Source organism: Bos javanicus, chromosome 4 (genome assembly GCF_032452875.1).
Source record: "Bos javanicus breed banteng chromosome 4, ARS-OSU_banteng_1.0, whole genome shotgun sequence".
In the NCBI taxonomy this organism is placed as follows: domain Eukaryota; kingdom Metazoa; phylum Chordata; class Mammalia; order Artiodactyla; family Bovidae; genus Bos; species Bos javanicus.
Genome location: NC_083871.1, coordinates 20,531,271 through 20,557,480, shown reverse-complemented (window position 1 = coordinate 20,557,480; position 26,210 = coordinate 20,531,271). Strand labels below are relative to the sequence as shown.

The 26,210-nt window shown below is 39.2% G+C and overlaps 1 protein-coding gene across 1 annotated transcript in view; it reads left to right on the top strand.

The window, feature by feature from the left end:
- Nucleotides 1–14,350: 14,350 nt before the first annotated feature.
- The window catches only part of THSD7A (thrombospondin type 1 domain containing 7A), a 485,777-nt gene continuing 473,917 nt past the window's right edge, over nt 14,351–26,210 (top strand). Inside the window, exon 1 of the mRNA XM_061413578.1 lies at nt 14,351–15,005. Coding sequence (XP_061269562.1) covers nt 14,843–15,005 — 163 coding nt within the window. The 5' untranslated portion in view covers nt 14,351–14,842. The remainder of the gene's footprint in view (nt 15,006–26,210) is intronic.

The window sequence follows — 26,210 nt, the reverse complement described above, 5'->3', positions numbered from 1 at the left end:
AGATACCTGGACTAACAGGCAAGTTTGGCCTTGGAAAACAAAACGAAGCAGTGCGAAGGCTAACTAAATTATGCCAAGAGAGTGGATTCATCAAAACAAATACCCTTTTTCAATAACACAAGAGATGACTTTACTCATCAGTTCAGTTTAGTTCAATTCAGTTGCTCAGTCATGTCTGACTCTTTGAGACCCCATGGACTGTAGCATGCCAGGCCTCCCTGTCCATCACCAACTCCTGGAGTTTACTCAAACTCATGTCCATTGAGTTGGTGATGCCATCCAACCATCTCATCCTCTGTTGTCCCCTTCTTCTTCTGTTTTCAATCTTTCCCCACATCAGGGTCTTTTCAAATGAGTCAGTTTTTTGCATCAGGTGGCCAAAGTATTGGAGTATCAGCTTCAGCATCAGTCCTTCCAATGAATATTCGGGACTGATTTCCTTTAGGATGAACTGGTTGGATCTTCTTGCAGTCCAAGGGACTCTCAAGAGTCTTCTCCAACACCACAGTTCAAAAGCATCAATTCTTTGGTGCTCAGCTTTCTTTATAGTCCAACTCTCACATCCATACATGACTTCTGGAAAAACCTTATCTTTGACTAGATGGACCTTTGTTGGCAAAATAGTGTCTCTGCTTTTTAATATGCTATCTAGGTTGATCATAACTTTTCTTCTAAGGAGCAAGGGTCCTTTAGTTTCATGGGTGCAGTCACCATCTGCAGTGATTTTGGAGCCCCCCAAATAAAGTCTCTTACTGTTTCCACTGTTTCCCCATCTATTTGCCATGAAGTGATGGGACTAGATGCCTTGATCTTAGTTTTCTGAATGTTGAGTTTTAAGCCAACTTTTTCACTCTCCTCTTTCACTTTCATCAAGAGGCTCTTTAATTCTTCTTCACTTTCTGCCATAAGGGTGGAGTCATCTGTATATCTGAGGTTATTGATATTTCTCCCTGCAATCTTGATTCCAGCTTGTGCTTCATCCAGCCCAACATTTCTCATGATGTACTCTGCATATAAGTTAAATATGCACAGTGACAATATACAGCCTTGATGTACTCCTTTCCCTATTTGGAACCAGTCAGTTGTTCCATGTCTGGTTCTAACTGTTGCTTCCTGACCTGCCTACAGATTTTTCAAGAGGCAGGCCAGGTGGTCTGGTATTCCCATCCCTTTAAGAATTTTCCACAGTTTATTGTGATCCACACAGTCAGAGTCTTTGGCATAGTCAATAAAACAGAAGTAAATGTTTTTCTGGAACTCTCTTGCTTTTTTCAATGATCCAAGGATATTGGCAATTTGCTCTCTGGTTCGTCTGCATTTTCTAAATCCATCTTGAACATCTGGAAGTACATGGTTCATGTATTGTTGAAGCCTGACTTCGAGAATTTTGAGCATTGCCTTACTAGCATGTGAGATGAGTGTGATTGTGCGGTAGTTTGAGCATTCTTTGGTATTGCCTTTCTTTGGGATTGGAATGAAAACTGACCTTTTCCAGTCCTGTGGCCATTGCTGAGTTTTCCAAATTTGCTGGCATATTGAGTGCAGCACTTTCACAGCATCATCTTTCAGGATTTGAAATAGCTCAACTGGAATCCTGTCATCTCCACTAGCTTTGTTTGTAGTGATGCTTAGGCCCACTTGACTTCGCATTCCATGATGTCTGGCTCTAGATGAGTGATCACATCATTGTGGTTATCTGGGTCATGAAGATCTTTTTTGTGCTGTTCTTCTGTGTATTCTTTCCACCTTTTCTTAATATCTTTTGCTTCTGTCAGGTCCATATCATTTCTGTCCTTTATTGTGCCCATCTTTGCATGGAATGTTCCCTTGGGATCTCTAATTTTCTTGAAGAGATCTCTAGTCCTTCCAATGCTATTGTTTTCCTCTATTTCTTTGCATTGATCACTGAGGATCAATGCACTGAGGATCTTATCTCTCCTTGCTATTCTTTGGAACTCTGCATTCAAATGGGTATATCTTTCCTTTTCTCTTTTGCCTTTCGCTTCTCTTCTTTTCACAGCTTTACACATGGACATCACCAAATGGCCAATACCAAAATTAAACTGATTACATTCTTTGTAGATGATTACATTCTTTGTAGATGATATGAATAAGCTGTGTACTGTCTGCAAAAACAAGACCTGAAGCTGACTGTTGCTCAGATCATCAGCTTCTCATAGTAAAATTCAGGCTTAAACTAAAGAAAGTGGGAAAAACCACTAGGCAAGCCAGCTACGACTTAAAATCTCCTATGAAAATGCAGTGGAGGAAATGAGTAGATTCAAGGAATTAGAACTTGTAAACAGTATCTGAAGAACTGTGGATGGATGTCCATAATATTGTACACGAGGCAGTGAAGAAAACTATCCCAAAGAAAAAGAAAAGCAAGGATACAAATTTGTTATCTGAGGAGGGTTTACAAATAGCTAAAAAAGAAAAGTGTAAAACAATGGAGAAAGGGAAAGGCATATCCAACTAAGCACAGATTTCCGAAGAACAACACAGAGAGACAAGAAGGCCTTCTTCAGTGAACAATGTGTAAAACTAGAAGAAAACACCAGAAGGGTAAAGACTAGAGATCTCTTCAGGAAAATTGGATATATCAAGGGAACATTTGCACAATAGAGGACACAAAAGGTAGAGACATAGTAGATGGCTGAACAGATCAAGAAGAGATGGAAAGAATAAATGGAAGAACTATATAAAAAAGATACAGATGAACCAGATGACTATGATGGTGTGGTGGGCCACCCACCACATTCTGGAGAGCCAGAATTTTGGAGAGCAAGACATTCTGGAGAGCAAAGTCAAGTGGGCCTTAAGAAGCACTGCTGTTAATAAAGCTGGTGGATGTGAAGGAATTCCAGCAGAGGTATTCAGAACCCTAAAGAATGATGCCATCAAGGTGTTGCATTCATTATGGTCAGCAAATCTAGAAGACTTAGCAGTGGCAACAGAACTGGAAAAGGTGAGTCCTCATCCCAGTTCCTAAGAAGGGTAGTACTAAAGAATGTGCTAACCATCAGACAATTGCACTTATTTTTCTTGCTAGTAAGGTCATGCTTAAAATCGTGCATGCTAGGCTTCAGTACTATGCAAACCAAGAACTTCCAGATGTCCAAGCTGGATTTAGGCAAAGAAGAGGAACCAGAGATCAAACTGCAGACATTTGCTGGATCATAGAGAAAGCTAGGGAATTCCAAAAGAAACATCTATGTCTGTTGCATTGATTATGCAAAAGCCTTTGACTGTGTGGATCATAATAAACTGTGGAAAGCTCTTAAAGAGACAGGAATACCAGACCATCTTACCTGTTTGTTGAGAAATCTGTATGTGGGTCAAGAAGCAGCAATTAGAACTCTATATGGAACAACTGATTGGTTCAGGATTGAGAAAGCAGTAAGACAAGGCTGTCTGTTATCACCATGTTTGTTTAATCTATATGCTGAATGCTGGGCTGGATGAGTTATAAGCAGTAATCAAGATAGGCAGGAGAAACATTAGCAACCTCAGATATGAGGATGATACTACTCTAGTGGCAGAAAGTGAAGAGGAACTAAAGAGCCTCTTGATGATGGTGAAGGAGAAGAGTGAAAGAGCCAACTTAAAACTAAACATTAAAAAAACTTAGATCATGGCATCTGGTCCCATTACTTCATGGCAAACAGAAGGGGAAAAGGTAGAAGTAGTGACAGATTTCCTCTTCTTGGGCTCGAAATCACTGAGAATAGTGATTGCAGCCATGAAATCAGAAGATGTTTGCTTCTTGGCAGGAAATCTATGACAAACCTAGAGAGCATGCTGAAAAGCAGAGACATTACTCTGCTGACAAAAGTCTGTATAGTCAAGTCTATGGTCTTTTCAGTGGTAGCTGAAGTATGGTTGTGAGAGCTGGACCATAAAGAAGGCTGAGTGTGAAAGAACTGATGCCTTCAAACTATGATGCTGGAGAAAACTCCTGAGAGTCGCTTGGACAGCAAGGAGATCAAACCAGTCAATCTTAAGGGAAATCAACCCTGAATACTTGTTGGCAGGACTGATGCTAAAGTTTAAACTCCATTATTTTGGTCATCTGATGTGAACAGCTGACTCACTGAACAATTCCTGATGCTGGGAAAGACAGAGGGAAGAAGGAGAAGAAAGGATGAGATGGCTGGATGGCATCCCCAGTGCAGTGAACAGGAGCTTGGGCAAACTTCGTGAGAGGGTGAAGGACAGAGAGGCTTGACGTGCTGCAGTCCATGCAGTCGCGGAGTCAAACACGACTGGGTGACCAAACAACAGCAACGCTAGCTTCCCTAGTGGTTCAGTGTTAAAGAATCCACCTGCCAATGTAGGAGACATGGGTTCAATCCCTGGTCCAGGAAGATCCCACATGCTGTGGATCACCTAATCCTGTGCACCACAGCTACTGAGCCTGCGTGCTAGAGCCCGGGAGCCACAACTGCTAGAGCCCATGTTCGGCAGCAAAAGAAGCCTCTACAATTAGAAGTCCAAGCTTGGCAATGAGAGAGTATCCCCTACTCGTCACAACTAGAGCAAAGCCTGTGTAGCAACAAAGACCCAGCACAGCCAGAAATAAATAAATAAAAATGTTTAAAAATGTATAAATACATGAGAAAAAGAGGAGTTAGTACAGATAGTGTTGCATCTCCAAACTTGCATCTCCTACTTGATTTTTTTTTTCCCCCACCACCAAGAGCTACCTGGGAAGCCCATAACTCTCTAGAGAGCTGAAAACATGTAAGAGGGTTATATCATCTAGGTAATCAGACAAAGAAAAATCATAAGGCTTTCGGGTGACACAGTTGTCTGAATGCAATAATTTATGGTTGAAATATTACTATTTATTTATTAAATCTATTCCATTTTCTTCATCTTGAGCCTACAGGGAGATAAATTTCCCAGCTTCCCTTGCAATCAGATTGTGACTATATAATATCTTTTTGTACAATGGTGTACAGAGATAAATAATGTAGACATCTCATAGAACTGTAGCACTCTCTTGCCCTCTCCTTTCTTTCAGAGGCATCCATGTAGAACACATGTTGAAATACTGAGTCAAAAGATGGAAGCACTCTAGGTCCCTGGAAAGTAGAACAGTTGAATCAGTAAACTTGAATATAGATCAATTGAAATGATCTAATATGATGAATATGGAGGGAAAAACAAAAAGATAACATGAGCAGTGCCTCAAAGATCTGTGAGACAGCATTAAACATGCCAACAAATAGGTTGTGGAAATTCCAGAAGTAAAGGAAGTAGAAGGGAACCCTAAAAAAAATGTATTTGAAGAACTGGCCCTCAAATTTGATGAGAAACGTTAACCAAATACCTAAGGAACTCAACAAAGCCTGAATAGAATCAGAAATCTACATCAGATACAATAAGAATTTATTATAAAACAAGAGAAAAAAGACTTATCAAGTCCAAGGGAACCACAATTGAAACCATGGGTTAAATCTGTTTCATCTTCCTTCACTAATCAGAGTCATTTTAAGATTTACATGTCCTCCAAGCAGCATGTAACCTGGACAGTACGCCATTTGACTGAGTTGTTTTCTAGAAACTTGGAGTCAGCTGCTTCTAGTTCCAGCTTGAGCTGGTTAAGACGGGTAGACCCACTGATCCTCTAACTGGACAAGTCTGAGTATCCTCTCCATGACATTTTGAACATGCGTAGTCCTGTAGCTTAGCTATGTATTTCCAGAAGAACAATTACCATAGCTTTTTTTCCAGTCAGCTTTTCCTATGCTCCCCATGCCTCAAACTGCCCTGCTTCATTATTCATTATCCCATAAATACCTGGAACTCCTTGCCTTTAGGGAGGCAGATTTGAGATTTGGAAATTAACAAATATATGTAAAAATGACTCACAGAACAAGGAATTCATCCTAAGGGAAATTAAAAATATATTTTGAACTGAATTAAGATGAAACAACATGTCTGAGTGAACTCTGGGAGTTGGTGATGGACAGGGAGGCCTGGTGTGCTGCAATTCATGGGGTCGCAAAGAGTCGGACACGACTGAGCGACTGAACTGAACTGAACTGAATGCAGAAGAGCAGTGCTTAAGGAAATGTTTTGATTTTAACGCCTATGTCAAGAAAGGCCTATATCATAAAACAAGAAAGGCTCATATAACTTCAGTAAGTAACCTAAGTTCCTAAGTAACTTAAGGCCTCAGTAACCTGTTTCCACCTTAAGAAACCAGAAAAAAAAAAAAAAAAGGCAATTAAGCCTTTGGCAAAAGGAAAGAAATTATAAAGTTAGAACCAATGAATTTAAAGAAAGAAAATCAGTATTAAAAAATCAGAGAAATCAGAAGTTCTACGAAAAGACTGGAGAAAAGGACAAACTTATAACTAGGATGATTAAGAAAAAAGAAAACGGATACAAATCACCAAAATCAGGAATGAGAGAGGAGAACACAGTATCAACTTTATATGATACTTTTTGGCTTAAAAAACAGAAGTATTTTAATTAAGGTGTGTATGCTTTTTTTTTTTTTTTTTAAGACATGCTGCTTCACACTTAATATACTACATTATAGTATGAAAATAACTCTTACGCCCTGGGAGAGCAGAATATTCCATGACTCCCTTTATGGTGATATTTGTTTTATTATGATAGCCTGAAACTGAACCACAGTCTCTCTGAGATATACTTCAGAGTGGAACAAAAGTAAACCATTTGATATATGGTCAGTTGATTTTTGATTACAAAACGCTGAGACTCTTCAGTGAGAAAAATGACAACCTTTTACAATTGAGTGTCCATGTGCCAGGTAATGAGTTTAGAACTTTACTATCACACCATGCATAAAAATTAACTCAAATGGGTCAGACTTAAACCTATGTGACCACTGCACCTATTGGTGGTGTGCAAAGACCCACCATGGAACTCAGTGATGCTGGTGTCTTTTTAGCCTGTACATTTCTGAAGGCCTTGGTGATTCGTGTGGTCTCTGTGTGTTCACTTGGACATAATCTTTTCTTTGGTCTTCCTTTTCCTTACATAATGTGTCTAATCCAGCAGTGTCTCTTCCTTCCCTGTCATTTCAGTTTTCATAAGTGTTTGTCCAGGCTTCTAGGAACCATCAGTTTGCACCACCCCTTTCAGTCTTTGGCAGAGTATTAAAATTTGTATCCTTGGTATGTTTCTCCAAGTTAATAAATCTCTTATCCCCATGGGTTCTGAACCCTAATTAAACACGCTCAAAAGCAAGCCTCTTGAATAGTCTTCTGGCTTCTACCAGTAGTTGCTAGCTAATTCTCATAGCTACTTTGCTAGTTCAGCCTTTTATTCTCTTAACAAACTTAGCATGACTAGGCTGAATTAATGCTGCAATTGGGTTTCCCTGGTAGCTCAGCTGGTAAAGAATCCATCTGCAGTGCAGGAGACCCAGTTTGATTCTTGGGTTGGGAAGCTCCCCTGGAGAAGGGATAGGCTATCTATTCCGGTATTCTGGCCTGAAGAATTCCATGGAGTCCCAAAGAGTTGGACATGACTGAGCAACTTTCACTTTCTGGATTTTGAGCATTACCTTGAGAGCATGTGAAATGAGCGCAGTTGTGAGGTAGTTTGAACATTCTTTGGCATTGCCTTCTTTGGGATTGGAATGAAAACTGACCTTTTCCAGTCTTGTGGCCACTGCTGAAATTTCAAATTTTGCTGGCATATTGAGTGCAACACTTTTACAGCATCATCTTTTAGGATTTGAAATAGCTCAGCTGGAATTCCATCACCTGCACAAGCTTAGTTTGTGGTAATGCTTCCTAAGGCCTACTTGACTCCAGGATGTCTTGCTCTAGGTGAGTGACCACACCATCGTGACTATCCAGGTCATTAAGATCTTTTTCATATAGTTCTTCTGTATATTCTTGCCACCTTTTCTTAATATCTTCTGTTTCTTGTTAGGTCCATACCATTTCTGTCCTTTATTGTGCCTATCTTTGCCTGGATTATTCCCTTAATATCTCCAATTTTATTGAAGAGATCTCTAGTCTTTCCCATTCTATTGTTTTCCTCTATTTCTTTGCATTGTTCACTTACGAAGGCTTTCTTTTCTCTCCTTGCTGTTCTCTGGAACTCTGCATTCAGTTGGGTATTTCTTTTCTTTCCTCTTTTGCCTCTTGTTTCTCTTCTTTTCTCAGCTATTTGTCAGTCCTCCTCAGCCAACCACCTTTCCTCCTTTCATTTCTTTTTCTTTGGAATGGTCACCACCTCCTGTACAGTGTTACAAATCTCTGTCCACAGTTCTTCAGGCACTCTGTCTACCACATCTAATCCCTTGCATCTATTTGTCACTTCCACTGTATAATCATAAGGGATTTGATTCAGGTCATACCTGCATGCCCTGGTGGTTTTCCCTACTTTCTTCAATGTAAGCCTGAATTTTGCAATAAGAAGCTGATGGTCTGAGCCACAGTCAGCTCCAGGTCTTGTTTTTGCTGACTGTATAGAGCTTCTCCATCTTCAGCTGCAGAAAATATAATCAGTCTGATTTCAGTATTGACCATCTGATGATGTTCATGTGTAGAGTCATCTCTTGGGTTGTTGGAAGAGGGTGTTTGCTATGACCAGAGCATTCCCTTGGCAAAAGTCTTTTAAACATTGCCCTGCTTCATTTTGTACTCCAAGGCCTAACTTGCCTGTTACTCTAGATATCTCTTGACTTCCTGTTTTTGCATTCTAATCCTCTATGACGAAAAGGACATTTTTTTTTGGTGTTAGTTCTAGAAGATCTTGGAGGTCTTCATGGAACCACTCGACTTCAGCTTCTTCAGCATTAGTGGTTGGGGCATGGACTTGGATTACTGTGATGTTGAATAGTTTGCCTTAGAAACGAACCGAGATCATGCTGTTTTTGAAATTGTACCCAAGTACTGCACTTTGGACTCTCTTGTTGACTACAAGGCCTACTCCATTTCATGAAGGGATTTTTGTCCACAGTAGTACATATCATGGTTATCAAAATTAAATTTACCCATACCTGTCTCCATGTTAGTTCACTGATTCCTAAAATGTTGATATTCACTCTTGCCGTCTCCTGCTTGACCACATCCAGCTTACATTGATTCATGGGCTTAACATTCCAGGTTTGTGTGCAACATTGTTCTTTACAGCATTGGCTTCTAGTTTCACCACCAGATGCATCCACAGCTGAACATCTTTTGCTCTTGGGCTCAGCCTCTTCATTCTTTCCAGAGCTATTTCCATGCTCTTCCCCAGTAGCATACTGGACAGCACTTGACCTGGGAGGCTCATATTCTGACATCGTATCTTTTTACCTTTTCATACTGTTCATGGGGTTTTTTGAGGCAAGAATACTGGAGCAGTTTGGCATTCCCTTCTCTAGTAGACCACCGTTTGTCAACTAGGCTGACTTAGTGCTTACTCCTAGCTATCAACCCAAACGCTAGGAGAGGTGGTATATGCCATCTCTTAACAGGGAGAGGTAGGCTGCCTCTCAATGCTTTAAGAGTTCAGAGGAATCTGGGGAACCAGACATGGGGCCATTGACTCATATATCAGGTTCCAGGTTTTTCCAAGCAGATCCTAATGTTAGCTTAACACATGGGTCTCAGTTGACCATTCAGTTATCTTTGAAGTTGTCAACTCTTAATGATTAAGTTTTTGGTTTGATCTTCAGCTTTGTTTCCACTCTGCCACTGTAGGAGATAGAGTCTCTTTTTCAGGGCTCCAGGCTTTCATATTTAGTTTTCAATTGTTTGTTAAAGTTCAGTGCATTTTCATTATCCACCTGTAGGACACCAGCACAACTAGTGATAACTAATCAATTCTGTTGCCTCTGTATACATTATTCCTCTGTACTTTTGAGCATCTGAATCATTGCATTGGCCTGATGTTGTGTATGGAAGCATTCTCCCAAGTTAACCCCTGGTGAAATATTTTAATGATTGGGGTACTAAGTTGTATCAGGACTATTGATGCCTCACATACCACCCAGGATGAGGTCCTTATTGTAAGGTTTACAGTGAGTGATCCATTCTCCAAACCTGGAAGGATCTGAACCAAAATACTGTACATTTTTACCTGATACTCAAAACAAGGAGTCTGAATACTCATAGCAGATCTTTATTGTTTCCAGAGTTAGTTCCGAGTAAAATGGAGAAATTCTAGTGTTTATTTTCTTTGTGTAAAACTATTTAAAATTTAGAATCTCCTCTCCTTTCAGCATATATACTGACAAGCCAGCAGACTAATAAACTAACCAACCAACAAACAGAACAAAGTAGTTATAAAGAAAAAGAAATTAGAAAGAAAATAGATGGTGAAGGAAAATAGATGATTAATATTGGAGTCAGAATTGGGGAAGTAAAATTCATTGTTACTTATTGCAAAGATAAAAAGTGAAATATTTTATCTTTTAATAGTCTGGTGGGTGTGGCAAGAAGGGGGAAATAGAAAGAAGCCCAAAATTATTTTTTTCTACCCCAAATATTGGTCAACTATGACACCTAGAGGCCACACAAACAGAATTCTTTTGGGTAACTTTTTTTTATAAGGCAAGATGTGTTTATGTAGAGAATTCTTTAAAGTTATTTCAAAATGGATATTCTTAGATAGTTTGCCATGTAGTCCTGAATAACAGATATATTCCTTCATTTAATCATTATTTTTCTTCCTAAAAACTGATGCTATTAAAAGTTATTTCCCTCTCTGTCAAGTAAATGAATTTTTGATTGATTTTAAGTGCTGATCCTAATCACTGAAAGTCATTGTCTGTATATCTTTTGGGTCATCAAGTATGGGCATATAGTTATTTATGTTCTACTGAAAGAGAAAACACATGTATACATCTGTGCACACCCACCCTCTCTGGAATTTGGAAATAAGGACAAAAATAATAAAGACAGATACAAAAGCAACACATGAGAGGTAATAGGGTCAGAACTGTCTTCTTTCTCAAAATTAAAAACACCATAAATTCTTTGCATTTTTCCATCCATTGCTTTGAAAGCTTTTATTGCCTGGCTCATTAATACTTGAATAGTTCTTCATGAAAAATGAGTGATTGACTTCAAGGCAGGCTGTGCAGATGGTCAGTTTGATCTGCATCTTTGAGACTTCTCGTGACTAAATTTTGACATCATGTCATGAAAACATTTGTGTGTTATTTATGTCATTTGCTAGAAAACAAAGATTGCTGTGTCTTGCTATCTCTTGCTGTTTATCAGTTTTATTGATAGGATTTATCTGACTGGATACTATAGCTTTCACAAAGGAACATGTATCTGAATATATATATCATTTATGTGTCCTCAGAGACCCATACATTTCTGTCCTCAAGTGCAATAATGACATTGTTATAGAACACATATGTGACAGTGGTGGAGACAAATGTTTCTATGACTTAGTTTCTGTAACCTCATCCAGAGGTATCTGTCACTAATTGTGCATGTGTGTGTATCTGAAGTGATTTTTTTTTAACTCTTTAAAATTGGATGCTTGGGGCTAGTGCACTGGGACGACCCAGAGAGATGGTATGGGGAGGGAGGAGGGAGGAGGGTTCAGGATGGGGAACACATGTATACCTGTGGCAGATTCATTTTGATATTTGGCAAAACTAATACAATTATGTAAAGTTTAAAAATAAAATTAAAAAAAAATAAATGTCAAAAAAAATTTAATTGAAATATAGTTGATTTACAAATGTTTCTGGTGTCCAGCAAAGTGATTCAGTCATACACATACATATATGTCTATTCTTTTTCAAGTTCTTTTCCAGTATAGGTTATTACAAAATAGTGAATATAGTCCCCTGTGCTATACGACTGGCCCTTGTTATTTGTCTATTTTATAGATAGCAGGGCTTCCCTGGTGGCTCGGATGGTAAAGAATCTGCCCGCAATGTGGGAGACTTGGGTTCAATCCCTGGATTGGAAAGATCCCCTGGATCAGGGCATGGCAACCACTTCAGTATTCTTGCTGGAGACTCCCCATGGGCGGAGGAGCTTGGCAGGTTACAGTCCATGGGGTCACAAAGATTCAGACAGGACTGAGCAACCAAGTACAGTGTATATCTGTTAATCCCAAATTCCTAATTTATCCTCCCTTTCTTCTTTGATATCCATAAGTTTGTTTTCTATGATTCTATTTCTGTTTTGTAAATAGCTTCATTTGTATAATTTTTGTGGATCCCATATATAAGTGGTATCATATGATGCTGATCCTTATCTGACTTACTTTACTTAATATGATAATCTCTAGGTCCATCCATGTTGCTGTAAATGGTAATATTTCATTCATTTTTATGGATGAATAATATTATTTAGAGTAATCTTTAAGCTTTGTGTAAACTGAAATTAAAAGAAGGAAACCAATTGTTGGCTGGTTTCAAACATTACAGCAGAATATGAGCCCTAGTCATGTATTTGAAGTGGCAGCAAATTTGGAATTAGCACCAATCCCTTGTTCTTCGGTATAATGCTTGAAATTGTAGCCATGATGTTTTAACTCTTGACCAGTTGAGAAATTATTATACAACTATGGACAAATACAAAAACCAGAATCTTAAATTTTCTTTTGACATTAAGCTCTTAAGTATAGCATCTGGTGGCTTTTCAAAGGGTTAGGTCATTATCCTGTACATCAAATTGTCCTAGCTTGAATCCTTAGATTCTCTGTCTTCTGTTATTTAATGACTTTCTACTTGGTGGATTGGTTTGGGAATTTCCAAGATTGCTTAGAATGGGCTGATTAACTGAATACTTTGTTTTAAATGCTGTTTGTGCCAGAAGTAGAGGATTTTAGGGTTTATCACCCCAACATCTGAGAAAGGAAAACAGTATAGGAAAACACTGCCTTTGTAAAGTGGTGTTACGGAGTGTTCTCTAAGAAGACAGACCCAAAAAAGCTATAGCAAATCCTATTCTCTTCTTTGGTCTAACTGTTGAAACATGTACTCTTCCAGGCAGCCACACACAAGTTGGAATCAGGCTTTTTTGTATCCTTTATCAACCTATAATCTCTTGATGGTTGCCTACTATTTTTCACCAGTGAAGAAATAGTAATCCACACTAGCTTATCTCTCCTAATCACAGACTCACAGAGCGAAGGCTCTCTGAGCTTTTAATTCCCTCTTAGAGGCCTAACAGAGTGGAAAGTAAACAAAGACCAAATTTGCAACCTTCAACATTGCTAATTTCCTCTGATGTCAGAATGCTTAAATAGTCAAGACCTAGAAATTATTTGATCAAACCTGCTTTTAATCTAATGCATGCAGCAGGGCTGTGTCTGGAATGATCTGCAAAACGACAGGCGTCCCAGGAGAGCTTTATGGAAGGTTTCCTCTTTCAGGAACAGCAGTTTCCTCATTTTAAACTCTGCTTGGCTATGCTGATGGAGTAAATTCATAAAGAGTAGTTTTCCTGCTTTTTAGATTTTGTTTTATTTGGCTAAATATTGTCGACTGGATGTTAATAGTTTTCTTTGGCTTTCTTTTTAGCCTGGTTTTTAATTGGCTAAATGCCTTGATATTATTTTAGCTTTACTAGGAAATGAATAGTAGAGGTTATTATTGGGGAGAAGAGAGAAAGGGCAAAGCATTATCAGACTTCACACACATTTCTTTATTACTACTGGTTTAAGAAAGAGAAAACAAAGAACAAAAGGTCCAAACCCATTAAATTATATAAAGACACTTTTCCTACAGTAGTGTTATGAGAAATCAGTGTCAAATATTTTTAAGTAAAGAATTTACTAATTTGGAGATACACAAGTAAAACTCAATTTGTCCTTTAATTTTACTCAGAACTGTGTGAATCCTTAAAAGTAACATAATTTTGACAAAGAATAAAGGGATAGCACTTTTATATTTATTTTTATATAAATATAAAATATTTTATAAAATATAATTTTATATGTGAAATATAATTTTATGATTAGTTTTTGTAAAATGTTATCCATATAATTAGGTATCACTGTGAATACTTATTAATACTAATTCAGTTTTAAAGGCTGTTAAGAGACAATGTACTTTGATTTCTAACAGATCAGTACTGCTCATATTTTTACTGATAAAATTAAGTTAAAAAAAAAAGATTTTTAAAAGTTTAAGTGCCTTTCAACAGCAAGTAAATATTTCTGCTTTTTTCCTATGTTTTTCACTTCTGATGATAAATACTGCTCCCCACATAAAGTAATTCAGAAGCACTGATGCTTTGTGTAAATAAATATATACTAAGAACATGCCTTCGATCTAGCATTTGACTCCTTGGGTGACGAAGAATTTCAATGCCTGTTATTTGTCATGCCGAAGCCTGTCGGGTGGTGATTCTTTTTATTGGTGTATCCCTCCAAACATATTTCATCACGCCATGTGCACTGGAGTTCTTTGGGTGTGTTGGATCCGGGTGTCCCCTCTCCGGTGCACTCGCCTCCTCTCTCGCCCTGGCGCTCTAGCCGCCCCCTGCCTCCAGCGCCCTCGGTGCCGGGGTCGTCTCACGCCCCCTCCTCTCTCTCCAGCTGGCTGAGGCGGGGGCGCGCTGCCTCCCGGACTGCAGGACCTGCTCAGTCAGCTGGGGCCCCCTGCGGACGGCTGCCTCCCTCGCCGCCAGGACCTGCCACTCTGCGCGGAATGGCAGCGGCAGCAGCATCCCCGCCAGCGGCGGCGGCGGCAGCCACGGCCACCGCAGACGCTATTGTTCCCCGGTGTTAAACGCGCTTTCCCTCCTTTTCATCTGACACGAAAACGAACAATAGCGGGAAAGAGCTTTGCGTTCTGTACTTGGGAAGACATTCCGAGGGCGAAGGAAAATTCCCTGCCCGCCGCGTCCCCTTCAGGGATCTGGACCCTGGAGCGGCTGCGGGCGGCATGGGGCTGCCAGCGGGGCGCTCAGCGTCCCGGAGCCGGGGCACTGCGGGCCGGCACCCGGCCGTCCTGCCGCTCCTGCTGCTGCTGCTGCTGTGCCCGGGCGCCTACGGGGCTGCGGCGCCTGGTGAGGCGGAGGCACCCATCCTCTATCTGTGGAAGACTGGTAAGTGGAATGGAGTGCCCCAGTGCTTCCCATCTTCACATCTGGGTCCACATCACAAAACTGCTGGGCTTCAGGAGGGACCCCTGTGCTTCTTGATGACCTGGGTGTGCTGGGATCCTAAGGTAAAAAGTATGATTCCTAGGAGGCAAATTAGGTCGTGTCCGAGGCTATTGGGAAAGAAGAACCGAATAACTAAAAGGCATTAGTGAGTCACTGGAATGATATTTCCCTCACAGCTTCATAGTTAATGAGGGCAACCAACGCTGCACTTTCATAATTAAGTGCAATATTTTTAACCTCTGTGTTCTCATTCTGTTAGGACTTTCTTAAATATATTTCTGGCAAAGAGCAAGCAAACATTTAGCCCCGGTTTTTATTCTGTGTTAAGGCAAACAGTTCACTGATGTATACGGATACAGACTTAAATTTGTTAAGTGTAGCTTATGTGGGACACGTGGAAACAAGCCAAGTGAGGGCATGTCTAACAGTTAAAGGCAAATGGGGCGCCAGTGAGCTGGCTGAGACCTTGTACAGCTCAATTCTTAATGAGTGAATTGTGGGGTTCTTGAAGTGTGTGATTGTTAGGATGTTTAGGTTTAAACTTTTCCTGTCTTGAAAATTTTTTTTTTTGCTTTGTTTTCAACCAGCCAACAAAAGCAAGCAACTAATTGCCCCTTGGAATCTCCCAGCAAAGTGCTGACCAGAGGTCCTGGTGGGGCAGTGACAGGCAGGAAAACAATACCAAATGAGGAATTACCACTCCTCTCCTGGGGCTCCTCTCTCCTCTAAAGGACGCTGAGAATTCTTCAGCTGACCTGAAACTTCTTGTTTATAGGAAGAAAGTGGGAAGCATTATGCTTCGTGCTTCTGGCTAGGGATGGATTTTAAAGAGTTTCTTGGCAGTGCCTAAACATTAAGAGAAGGATGCAGTAGATATGATGGGGGAAGGTATATTATTGGTCACAGGATCACAAATGAGTTGCGGAGAGTGTCTCTGACCTGACTTCAGCTGTTTTTAGAGCTCTAAGGCAGAGACAAATTAGTCTGTGCTACAGTAACATTGATATCCTAATTTTTTATAAAAAATTGTTGGATCTGTGTAGCAACTTAGTGAAGAGATTGAATAGAAACTTATCTAAAGCCAAAGTACATAATTTGCCTCAGAATCTTGCATGAAATAACACACATGTACGCATGATTAGAAAAGCCTTTTGGATATTAGTGTGAATCATTCTTGTTACCACTTGAAGTTTAAAGATCAACTGATTAGTTGATAAAGATGAAATCAAAAATTTTTTTTTTCAATTTAATGTAAAGAGTTGAGGATCTCTGATTTAGCTAAAGCCAGGGTTCAAATTTGTACTTTTAAAGTACTAACAGCCGAGCAGTAGTTCAGATCAAAGATGAGTCTAGGCAGCATTCACTGTACAGAATCTGAGGTGCCCATATGTGTCAATATCAATGTCATGATGGAAACATAAGCCAATTAAACTAGTGGAAAGCTCAGAAGAGCAAGGATATGGAGGCTTTGATTCTAGTGTCTGTTCCAGCTCTTGCTCTCTTCAGGAACGTTGGAATGTCACTTAACTTTTGATCTCCAGTTTACTCATCTGCCTGTAAATATGACCTTCTCCTGACTATTCCTCATATCATGAAGATGAAATGAGTGAGTGATGAGAATGTAATCTTTAAACTTTAGAGTTATGTGCATGGGCAAATATAAGCTAGTATGATGAGGATAATGTAATCTCTTATGGTGAGCCTTGGTTTGGTGAAAAAAAAAATGGTGAATTAAACAGGAGAGCAAGATAAGAACCTTTTTTTTTTTTCCGCAGGGAAAGTAGACTTTACCATATCTATGAAGGAACTGAGAGTAGTTATCAGAGGAAATAGAGGATATTTAAAGAAGAGGGATACACGTAAATGAAAATACAGAGATGATAGAATTGTAAGTGTTCCTCATTTGATGGCAGTAAGGAGACAGGCAGGGATTTGGGAGAGAAAATGAGGTGAGACAGTCTTAAGATTCTGGTGGGATAAGCTTGGTCTTGGTAGAACAGATTATTTAGCATCACATTATTGGTGAGATCATTGAATTAAAGTGATTTAGTGAAAAGTACACTGGATGAAGAGCTGATAGAGGAACTCAGCACTGGCAGGGTCATTCAATGACTTTAGTTCTTGGTTTCCTATTTTGTGATATTTACTGATTAGGAAAGATGATATTTAAAGGCTTTTTCAACCCTGAAGTATGTGCACATATGCACATACATACACCATAACCATAGCTGTATGCATATATACACATATATAATGTATTAACATGTATATATACATATAGGATATATATGTACATAATGTGTAAGGTTAAGGATACATAGTGTATATTATATGAAAGTTTAAAGTATAAGGCATTTTTAATTATTTTTTTTAAAGTCAGTCACAACAAAGGGTTGTTGAGGACTCACTGTGTGACTTACATGAAGTCATTGTGATAGAGGATTAAGATACTGTTTTCCCTGACCGCAACAAAGTCCAGTTGAATAATATACAACAGTTGCAACAGGGCATACCATACTCATGAACAGAACACTATGAGAGCAAAGAAGTTGTATAGCTGATAGAAGGAAACAACAAAAATGTAAGGCATGACAATACAATATTCACAGGTCTTATAAGTGTTGGAGCTCAAGTCTGGAATATTTGGTGGGAATGAATGGATTTAGTGCTAATGAGAAGAGTTGGGCCAGATTGTAACAAAACTTTCAACCTATGATAAAGATGTTAGATTCTAACCTATAAGCTGGTGGAAGCCATTATAACCTAGAGTAAAGTAGCTCTTCCCGGTAAATTTTAGGTTCTTGCCTCATGGCTAAAGAATTTAATGAGAGACAGTTGATAGGTAAGAAGTGGATTTATTTAGAGAAAAACACACTCCACAGACCAGAGTGTGGGCCATCTCAGAAGGCAAGAGGCCCTGAAATATGTCTTGGTTAATTTTTATGGATTGGGTAATTTTATAGGCTAATGGGTGGGAGGGGGTTTCCCTGGTGACTTCGGCAGTAAAGAATCATCCTGCCAGTACAGAAGACTCTGGTTTAGCCCCTGGGTTGGGAAGATCCTCTGGAAAAGGAAATGGCAACCCACTCCAGTATTCTTGCCTGGGAGATCCCATGGATACAGGAGCCTGGTGGGCTATTGTCTATGGGGTCGCAAAAAAGGAGGACATGACTTAACTACAACAACATCAATGAGAGAGAAACTATTGAAAGAGCCTGACAATGTGTGGTCAGAACAGGTCCAAAGAAAATGTCAGTAGGTGCTAAATGAAGAAGATATCTTCGGAAGGGGATGGGGGCACAAAGTATAAGACATTTTCGAGAGTCTGTAAAGGGATTATGATATATTTCAGAAAAGATCAGTGAAAGGAGGAACTAATAAGATAATTCCTTTGGGAAAAGACATTTTAAGTAGAATAGTAGAGATAGAATCTTGGTTGAATAATAAACCAGATAGTGGGAAAGTTATAGTATTGATACAGTGAGTAACCAAGTGGTATTTAAGTCTCACCACAACATTGTTGCTTTTCAACAGAGAAAAAACCCAAAATATAAGATATTAAATTATAAAAGTAAATGTTTCAACAGTTTTATGTACAGTTAAAGCTAACTTTTAATACTTGAAAAACATATTTCATACATGCAGAGTTAGAGAACGTACATTATTGGAAGGTAAATAATTTACTGTTACTGATAAGCATTAGACAGTTTTTCTATTTAATATTCTTGAGTATGGAATTGTTTCAGTAATAATTATGGCTAATTATATTCACCTAGCAATTCCAAATGAAGGGCATTGAACAAAGTATGATTGACTTAACATGAGTCAGACAAAAAATAGTAAATACATCCAACTTTAATCAATTTAGGCTGCAGATATATATTTTCAAAAAAGTTTTAATGAAATAATTGAATTTATTTTTATAATAATGAAATTACATTAAAATCCAAGAAATAGATGCACACTTCAGTTCAGTTGTTCAGTCATGTCTGACTCTTTGTGACCCCATGGACTGCAGCATGCCAGGCTTCCCTGTCCATTACCAACTCCCAGAGATTATTCAAACTCATGTCCATTGAGTCGGTGATGCTATCCGGCCATCTCATACTCTGTCTTCCCCTGCCTTTGATCTTTCCCAGCATCAGGGTCTTCTACAGTGAGTCAGTTCTTTGCATCAGGTGGCCAAAGTATTGCAGCTTCAGCTACACCCTAGCTACACAGCTTCAGATACGCAGTAGCCGTTTTTCAGAATCAGGTGATGAAGATGTATATATAACTAGTTCTGAGTTTTTTTTCAAGGAAATTCTCACATTAAGCACTTTTGACCTGGGTTCATCCAATGCAAGACAGTGCTATTAATGACTGGCACTGTGTGCTTTACAGTTAATTGCACATAAAATAATTGTTTCATCAGATTAAAATAAAAACAGGCATTATCCTTTTTTCTTTCTGTACTAATATAAAATATTCTGCAATGTATATGAAAAAATAGCCATCTTGGTCTTACCATTCTTTAAATAACATAGGTGAGAAGAACGTTATTCCAGGTAGTAGGAATATAAGGTTGACATTATCTTAAAAAAAAGTTTTGCATTTCAGTTGTGATTATAATTTGTCTTAATTTGGAATGTGACACAGTTTGCTTATTAAATGAAGAATAGAGATGGAGCAGAGGGAGGGATGGGCACAGTGTCCAGGGATGGACAGGATGGGTAGATGATCAACGCCAGTTTATTTGGGATAACATAGATCAAAATGTTTTTTTCATGGTACCTGTGGAATTATTTCATCACCCTGAATATTTTCTTTCATCCCCAGTATGGATAAACATCTTGTATTTTGTAGGGGTTTTCTGAGGATTAAGTATAATAACATATGTATATACTTGTAGAATACTTCATATATATTGGGACTTCAATAAATGTTAAGGTATATTATTGCTATTATTGTATTATATAATAGAATGGTTACTTAATTTTATGACCTGTAGTAAGTCTAATAAAGTGCCTTAGCTTTCTGTAAAGGATCTGTTTTTTGTAAATGCACTAGAAATTGCACATTGATACAATTATAGTACTAGATATTCCAACAAATTATAAAAGAAGCAGTGTTGTGAAGTGGAAAGATCATGGACTTTGAAATCAGACAAATCATTTTAAATCTTGCCTCTTCCTTATTGGTGAAATTACTTAAGCTCTGACTTTTTTTCTTGCCTTAGACTGGTGACAGGGGTTCTGAAATTAGAGGGCATTTGTAGAGTTTTAAAAAGTAGTAACTAGTATTTAGCACAGTACCTAAAGTATAGCGACTATATTTAAAAAAATGTTAGTTCTTTTCCCATTCTTTACCTTTTTCTCTCCTAAAAATGTCATAACTTGAAGGAGTTTCACTGATCCAACACATTTATCTGTTTTCTCCAACTAAGAAACACCAAGACAAACAAACCAAATCTAGAAAGAAATGTTTTATTGCAGACTTGTCTTTTTTTGTTGTTATTTAATTACTTTGGCTCTTACATGTAGATAGCGTGGACCAAAGACCATGAAAATATTCTGAGGTGCAAATTCAGGGTGAATTATATAAATATAATTTTCATACTTTATTTCGTATAGTGTCTTAAGATTTCTTTGGAATCTGAACTTTCACATTCTTGCAGTTACCATTGTCACCAGTGTTTTCCAAATTAAATATATTCACAGTAGAATTGCTTGTGGTTATGATTTAACATCCTAGGTGATGATGTAAATAAATAAAAATCTACAGTTTGTGCCCTATTTTCCTGCTCATCTTTCTTAGCATACATAGCACAGTTCAGTTGAGTCACTCAGTCCTGTCCGACTCTTTGCAACCTGATGAATCGCAGCACGCCAGGCCTCCCTGTCCATCACCAGCTCCCAGAGTTCACTCAGACTCATGTCCATCGAGTCAGTGATGCCATCCAGCCATCTCATTCTCTGTCGTCCCCTTTTCCTCCTGCCCCCAGTCCCTACCAGTATCAGAGTCTTTTCGAATGAGTCAACTCTTCGCGTGAGGTGGCCAAAGTACTGGAGTTTCAGCTTTAGCATCATTCCTTCCAAAGAAATCCCAGGGTGATCTCCTTCAGAATGAACTGGTTGGATCTCCTTGCACTCCAAGGGACTCTCAAGAGTCTTCTCCAACACCACAGTTCAAAAGCATCAATTCTTCGGTGTTCAGCCTTCTTCACAGTCCAACTCTCACATCCATACATGGCCACAGGAAAAACCATAGCCTTGACTAGACAGACCTTTGTTGGCAAAGTAATGTCTCTGCTTTTGAATATGCTATCTAGGTTGGTCATAACTTTCCTTCCAAGGACTAAGCGTCTTTTAATTTCATGGGTGCTGTCACCATCTGCAGTGATTTTGGAGCTCCAAAAATAAAGTCTGACACTGTTTCCATTGCTTCCCCATCTATTTCCCATGAAGTGATGGGACCAGATGCCATGATCTTCGTTTTCTGAATGTTGAGCTTTAAGCCAACTTTTTCACTTTCCTCTTTCACTTTCATCAAGAGGCTTTTTAGTTCTTCTTCACTTTCTGCCATAAGGGTGGTGTCATCTGCATATCTAGTGCTCCAGTTTTATTACAAGCTTGTTGATTATCTGCTCCAAAAATCACATGCTCAGAATTTGTGAAGGTTTAGTAGCTCAATGGACTGTGGTAAGACTGATCACTCCTAACACAAATTGTAAGTAGCTACCCTGGAAAAGGAAATGGGAACCTACTCCACTATTCTTGCCTGGATAATCCCATGAACTAGAGGAGCCTGGAGGGCTTCAGTCCATAGGGTCACAAAGAGTTGAACACAAGTGAGTGACTGAACGTGCATTTGGTTTGTAAAATAATAAAATACCCAGTCCAGACTGAGATTAAGAGTTCTGTGGAGCAGCACATACTGAGGTCTTTTTCTGCCTTTTGTTATTATATAAGAAAAGGTGGGAAGAGATGGATAGGGTGAGGTGCTGATGTTCTGATTAGGTTATTGGGGAAGTGTGATATGCTTTGAATCCTTTTAGGAGGAAATGAAGCCTCTCAATCTCTGATTTAAGTTTGAGTGATGACACTGAACTGTGGGTCTTTCTGGAATGGGAGAGTGGAAGCTTCCAGGCTTCCTAATATAAAGGCACATTAGTGAGTTCTTTAATAACAGAAGCACTGGGGAAGTGGCATTCAGGAAAATACATCTTTCCTATCACAAGCGTATCATGGGGTGTGAGTTAAAGGTGCCAGTGAGTCATAAGGTAGAGATTTTTTTCTAATTTTCTTCATTGGAATTTTACACTTGACACTTTAGAATGAATTAAAATGATGAAAAATAAAGGAATTTGCGTTTAATCCCCAAATACCTAAGCAATAAGAAAAGTACTTTATTTAAAGGAAGAGATATAACAATTGGGCTTCCCTGGTAGCTCAGCTGGTAAAGAATCCACCTGCAATGCAGGAGACCCCAGTTCAATTCCTGGGTCAGGAAGATCCCCTGAAGAAGGGATATTCTTGGGCTTCTCTGGTGGTGCAGACAATAAAGAATCTGCCTACAATGCAAGAGATTTTGGTTCTGTCCCTGGGTTGAGAAGATTCCCTGAAAAAGGGAACAGCTACCCATTCCAGTATTCTTGGCTGGAGAATTCCATGGACAGAGGAGCCTGGCAGGCTATAGTCCATGGAGTCACAAAGAGTTGGATATGACTGAGCCACTTTCACTTCACTTCACTTATAACAATTAAAAATAACCCAGTAAGGAGAGTGGCGGAGAAGGCGATGGCACCCCACTCCAGTACTCTTGCCTGGAAAATCCCATGGACAGAGGAGCCTGGTAGGCTGCAGTCCATGGGGTCGCTAAGAGTCAGGCACGACTAAGCAACTTCACTTTGACTTTTCACTTTCATGCATTGGAGAAGGCAATGGCAACCCACTCCAGTGTTCTTGCCTGGAGAATCCCAGGGACGGGGGAGCCTGGTGGGCTGCCATCTATGGGGTCGCACAGAGTCAGACACGACTGAAGCGACTTAGCAGCAGCAGCAGCAAGGAGAGTGGAGGGAACATGAGTACTTAAAACAGTGATACCAAAAGTACTATCTGTTGCTTCTGATATGTCCTTGCACCTACCCAAAAGGATGTCTTCTCATCTTCTAGAAGAACTATTGAGCTAATTGGTATTTTGCATAATTTAACATGTGAAATCCTAATCTTTGGGAAATCATTTTTATTGGCTCTATATTATTGAATCAGCTGTGCTATGAGAAAAAAAATGAAATAAGGGCAGATGGAGAAAATCATAAATAAAGACAATATAAAGACAACCATTTTCAAATGGCACATGTAATCAAGTAATGTTTAGATGGGCTCTTGTTCCAGGAGCCATCAGAGAGAGAGATGGTTCACATAGCAGGTTTGACATCAGTTAATTCAGGAGAAGCTATGAATGACTGCTAAAACTCGGAAAGAAAGTTAGACGCAAGAGAGGAGCAACAAAACAAGGAGAGAAAAAACAGGCAAATCATTTGCATTCTTTTAAAAGCTATTTTTAATAGGCTTTATTTTTGAGCAGTTTAGATTTATAGAAAATTAAGTGGAAGAATTTAGAGTTCTCATATAACCCCCTCATCCTCTCTCCAATTCTCCCTATTATTAACACCTTACATTAGTGTGGTACATTTGTTACAACTGATGAGCCAATATTGATGCATTATTATTAATTAGAGTCCATAGTTTGTATTATAGCTCATTTTATATGAGGATTCACTCTAATTTACTTTGGGTGATTTTGAACAAATACATAATATATTCTCTAATATAGGTATGGACTATTACAGTGTCATACAAAGTAGTTTCACTGCCCTAAAAAATCCTTTGTGCTTCACATGTTCTTCTCTACATCTGTGCATCTCTCCTCCCAGACTGCTGGTAACCAATGGTCTTTTTACTGTATCCATACATAGGCTTTTTCAAGACTTTCATGCAGTTGGAATCTTACAGTATGTGGCCCTTTCAGATTGAGTCTCACTCAATAATGTGATCTAAGTTCCTCCATTCTTTTCATGGTTTGATAACTCATTTATTTTTTTAAAATTATATTTAATTGAATGATAATTGTTTTATAATGTTGTGTGGGCTCCTGCCATACAACAGCGTGAATCATCCATAAGTATACATATGTCCCCTCCTTCTTGAACCTCCCCCCACCAACCATCCCCGCCTCTAGGTTGTCACCGAGCGCCAGGTTGAGCTCCCTGCATTTTACAACAATTTTCATTAGCGATCTGTTTTACATATGGGAATATACATGTTTCAGTGCTATTCTCTCAATTCATCCCATCCTCTCCTTACCCCTTTGTGTCCCAGGTATGTTCTTTATGCCTGAATCTCTACTCCTGCCCTACAAATTCATTCATCAGTACCGTTTTTCTAGATTGATATCCATACTTCTTTCAATATTCCGTTGTGTGGATATAGCACGGTTTATCTGTTTCCCTATTGAATGAAATCTTGATTGATTCCAAGTTTTAAAAATTATGAATAAAGCTGCTTTATCCATCTACATCCATATGCAGATTTTGTGTGGACCTGATTTTTTAGCTGTCTTGGGTAAATACCAGGGAGTGTGATTGCTGGATCATATGTTAAGAGTATGTTTAGTTTTCTAAGGAACTGCCAAACTGCCTTCCAAACTGTACCATTTTGCATTCTTGCCAACAGTGAATGAAAATCCCTCTTGCTCTGCATCCTAGCCATGTTGTCAATGTTTTGAGTTTTAGCTATTTAAATAGGCATGCAGTTGTACTTTCTTGTTATTTTCATTTGCTATTCCCTAATGAGAGATATGATGTTGAGCATTATCTTGTCATCTTGTCATCTGCATGTCTTCTCTGGTAAGGGATCTGCAGTCTTTTCATCACATAAATGAAAATAGTACAAGTCAGTAGAACTCTTATTTAATGGAGTTCAAAGCCTCAATCCAGCCGGTGCTGCACATACTCCATTCTTCTTGTTGCTCTGATGATGTGTCCCCCAGTGAAACACAGTTGTTCATATAAAGAGAAAACATATATGGGAATTAAATAATGAATTAATTGAGATGGGTATACACTTGGTCGAGTTCTGCCTTGAGTGGGAAACTTTGGGAGAGAGTTTGACAGCGACAGACAATACCTCGAGAGAGAAGCAAATGGCCTGATATAGCAGCCTGCAAGCTTGTGAGATTTTTAAGTGTACTGTGAATGTCTTATATCTCTAGCTCACTCCGGTCTGGTTCAGAAATCACATACATAGCTACCTATCCACTTGTTCTTGCGTGGAAGAAGCCAGAAGCCGGCAGAAAGTCAAGGTGCAATAAATATCCTTCTGAAATTCTGGGGAACAGGGGAGGTCTACCGTCCTGAAGCCATAGGGAAGCTGACCTGAGAACCAAGTTGTCAAGGTTAGTCTGCCGGTCAGATTACTCCCACAGACCTTCCTGTGAACACAGAGTGCTGAGCACCACCAGAAGGGGAGTAGTAGGATGATGACTCAGAAGTGGGTAGTGTGTGTGCACAAGGGTAGAAATACAGCCACCAAATTGCTCTGGTGAGAGAGCCTGATAGAAAATTAGCTTTTCCAAGCAAATGTATCAGACACAGGTGTGGATTATGTGGTTGGAATAATTTAACCTATGGCATATGGCCAATGCAGGGCTATCTAATTGTGGCACAGTCTGGATAAGAAGTTACCCCTTAGATTATTACAGTAGTAGCAATAGCTGGTGACTGCAGCCGTGAAATTGAAAGACACTTATTCCTGGGAAGAAAAGTTATGACCAACCTAGACAGAATATTAAAAAGCAGAGACATTACTTTGCCAATAAAGGTCTGTCTCATGAAGGCTACGTTTTTTCCAGTAGTCATGTATGGTTGTGAGAGTCAGACTATGAAGAAAGTTGAGCGCCCAAGATTTGATGCTTTTGAACTGTGGTGTTGGAGAAGACTCTTGAGAGTCCCTTGGACTGCAAAGAGATCCAACCAGTCCATCCTAAAGGAGATCAGTCCTGGATGTTCATTGAAAGGACTGATGTTGAAGCTGAAACTCCAGTACTTTGGCCACCTGATGTGAAGAGCTGACTCATTTGAAAAGACCCTGATTCTGGGAAAGA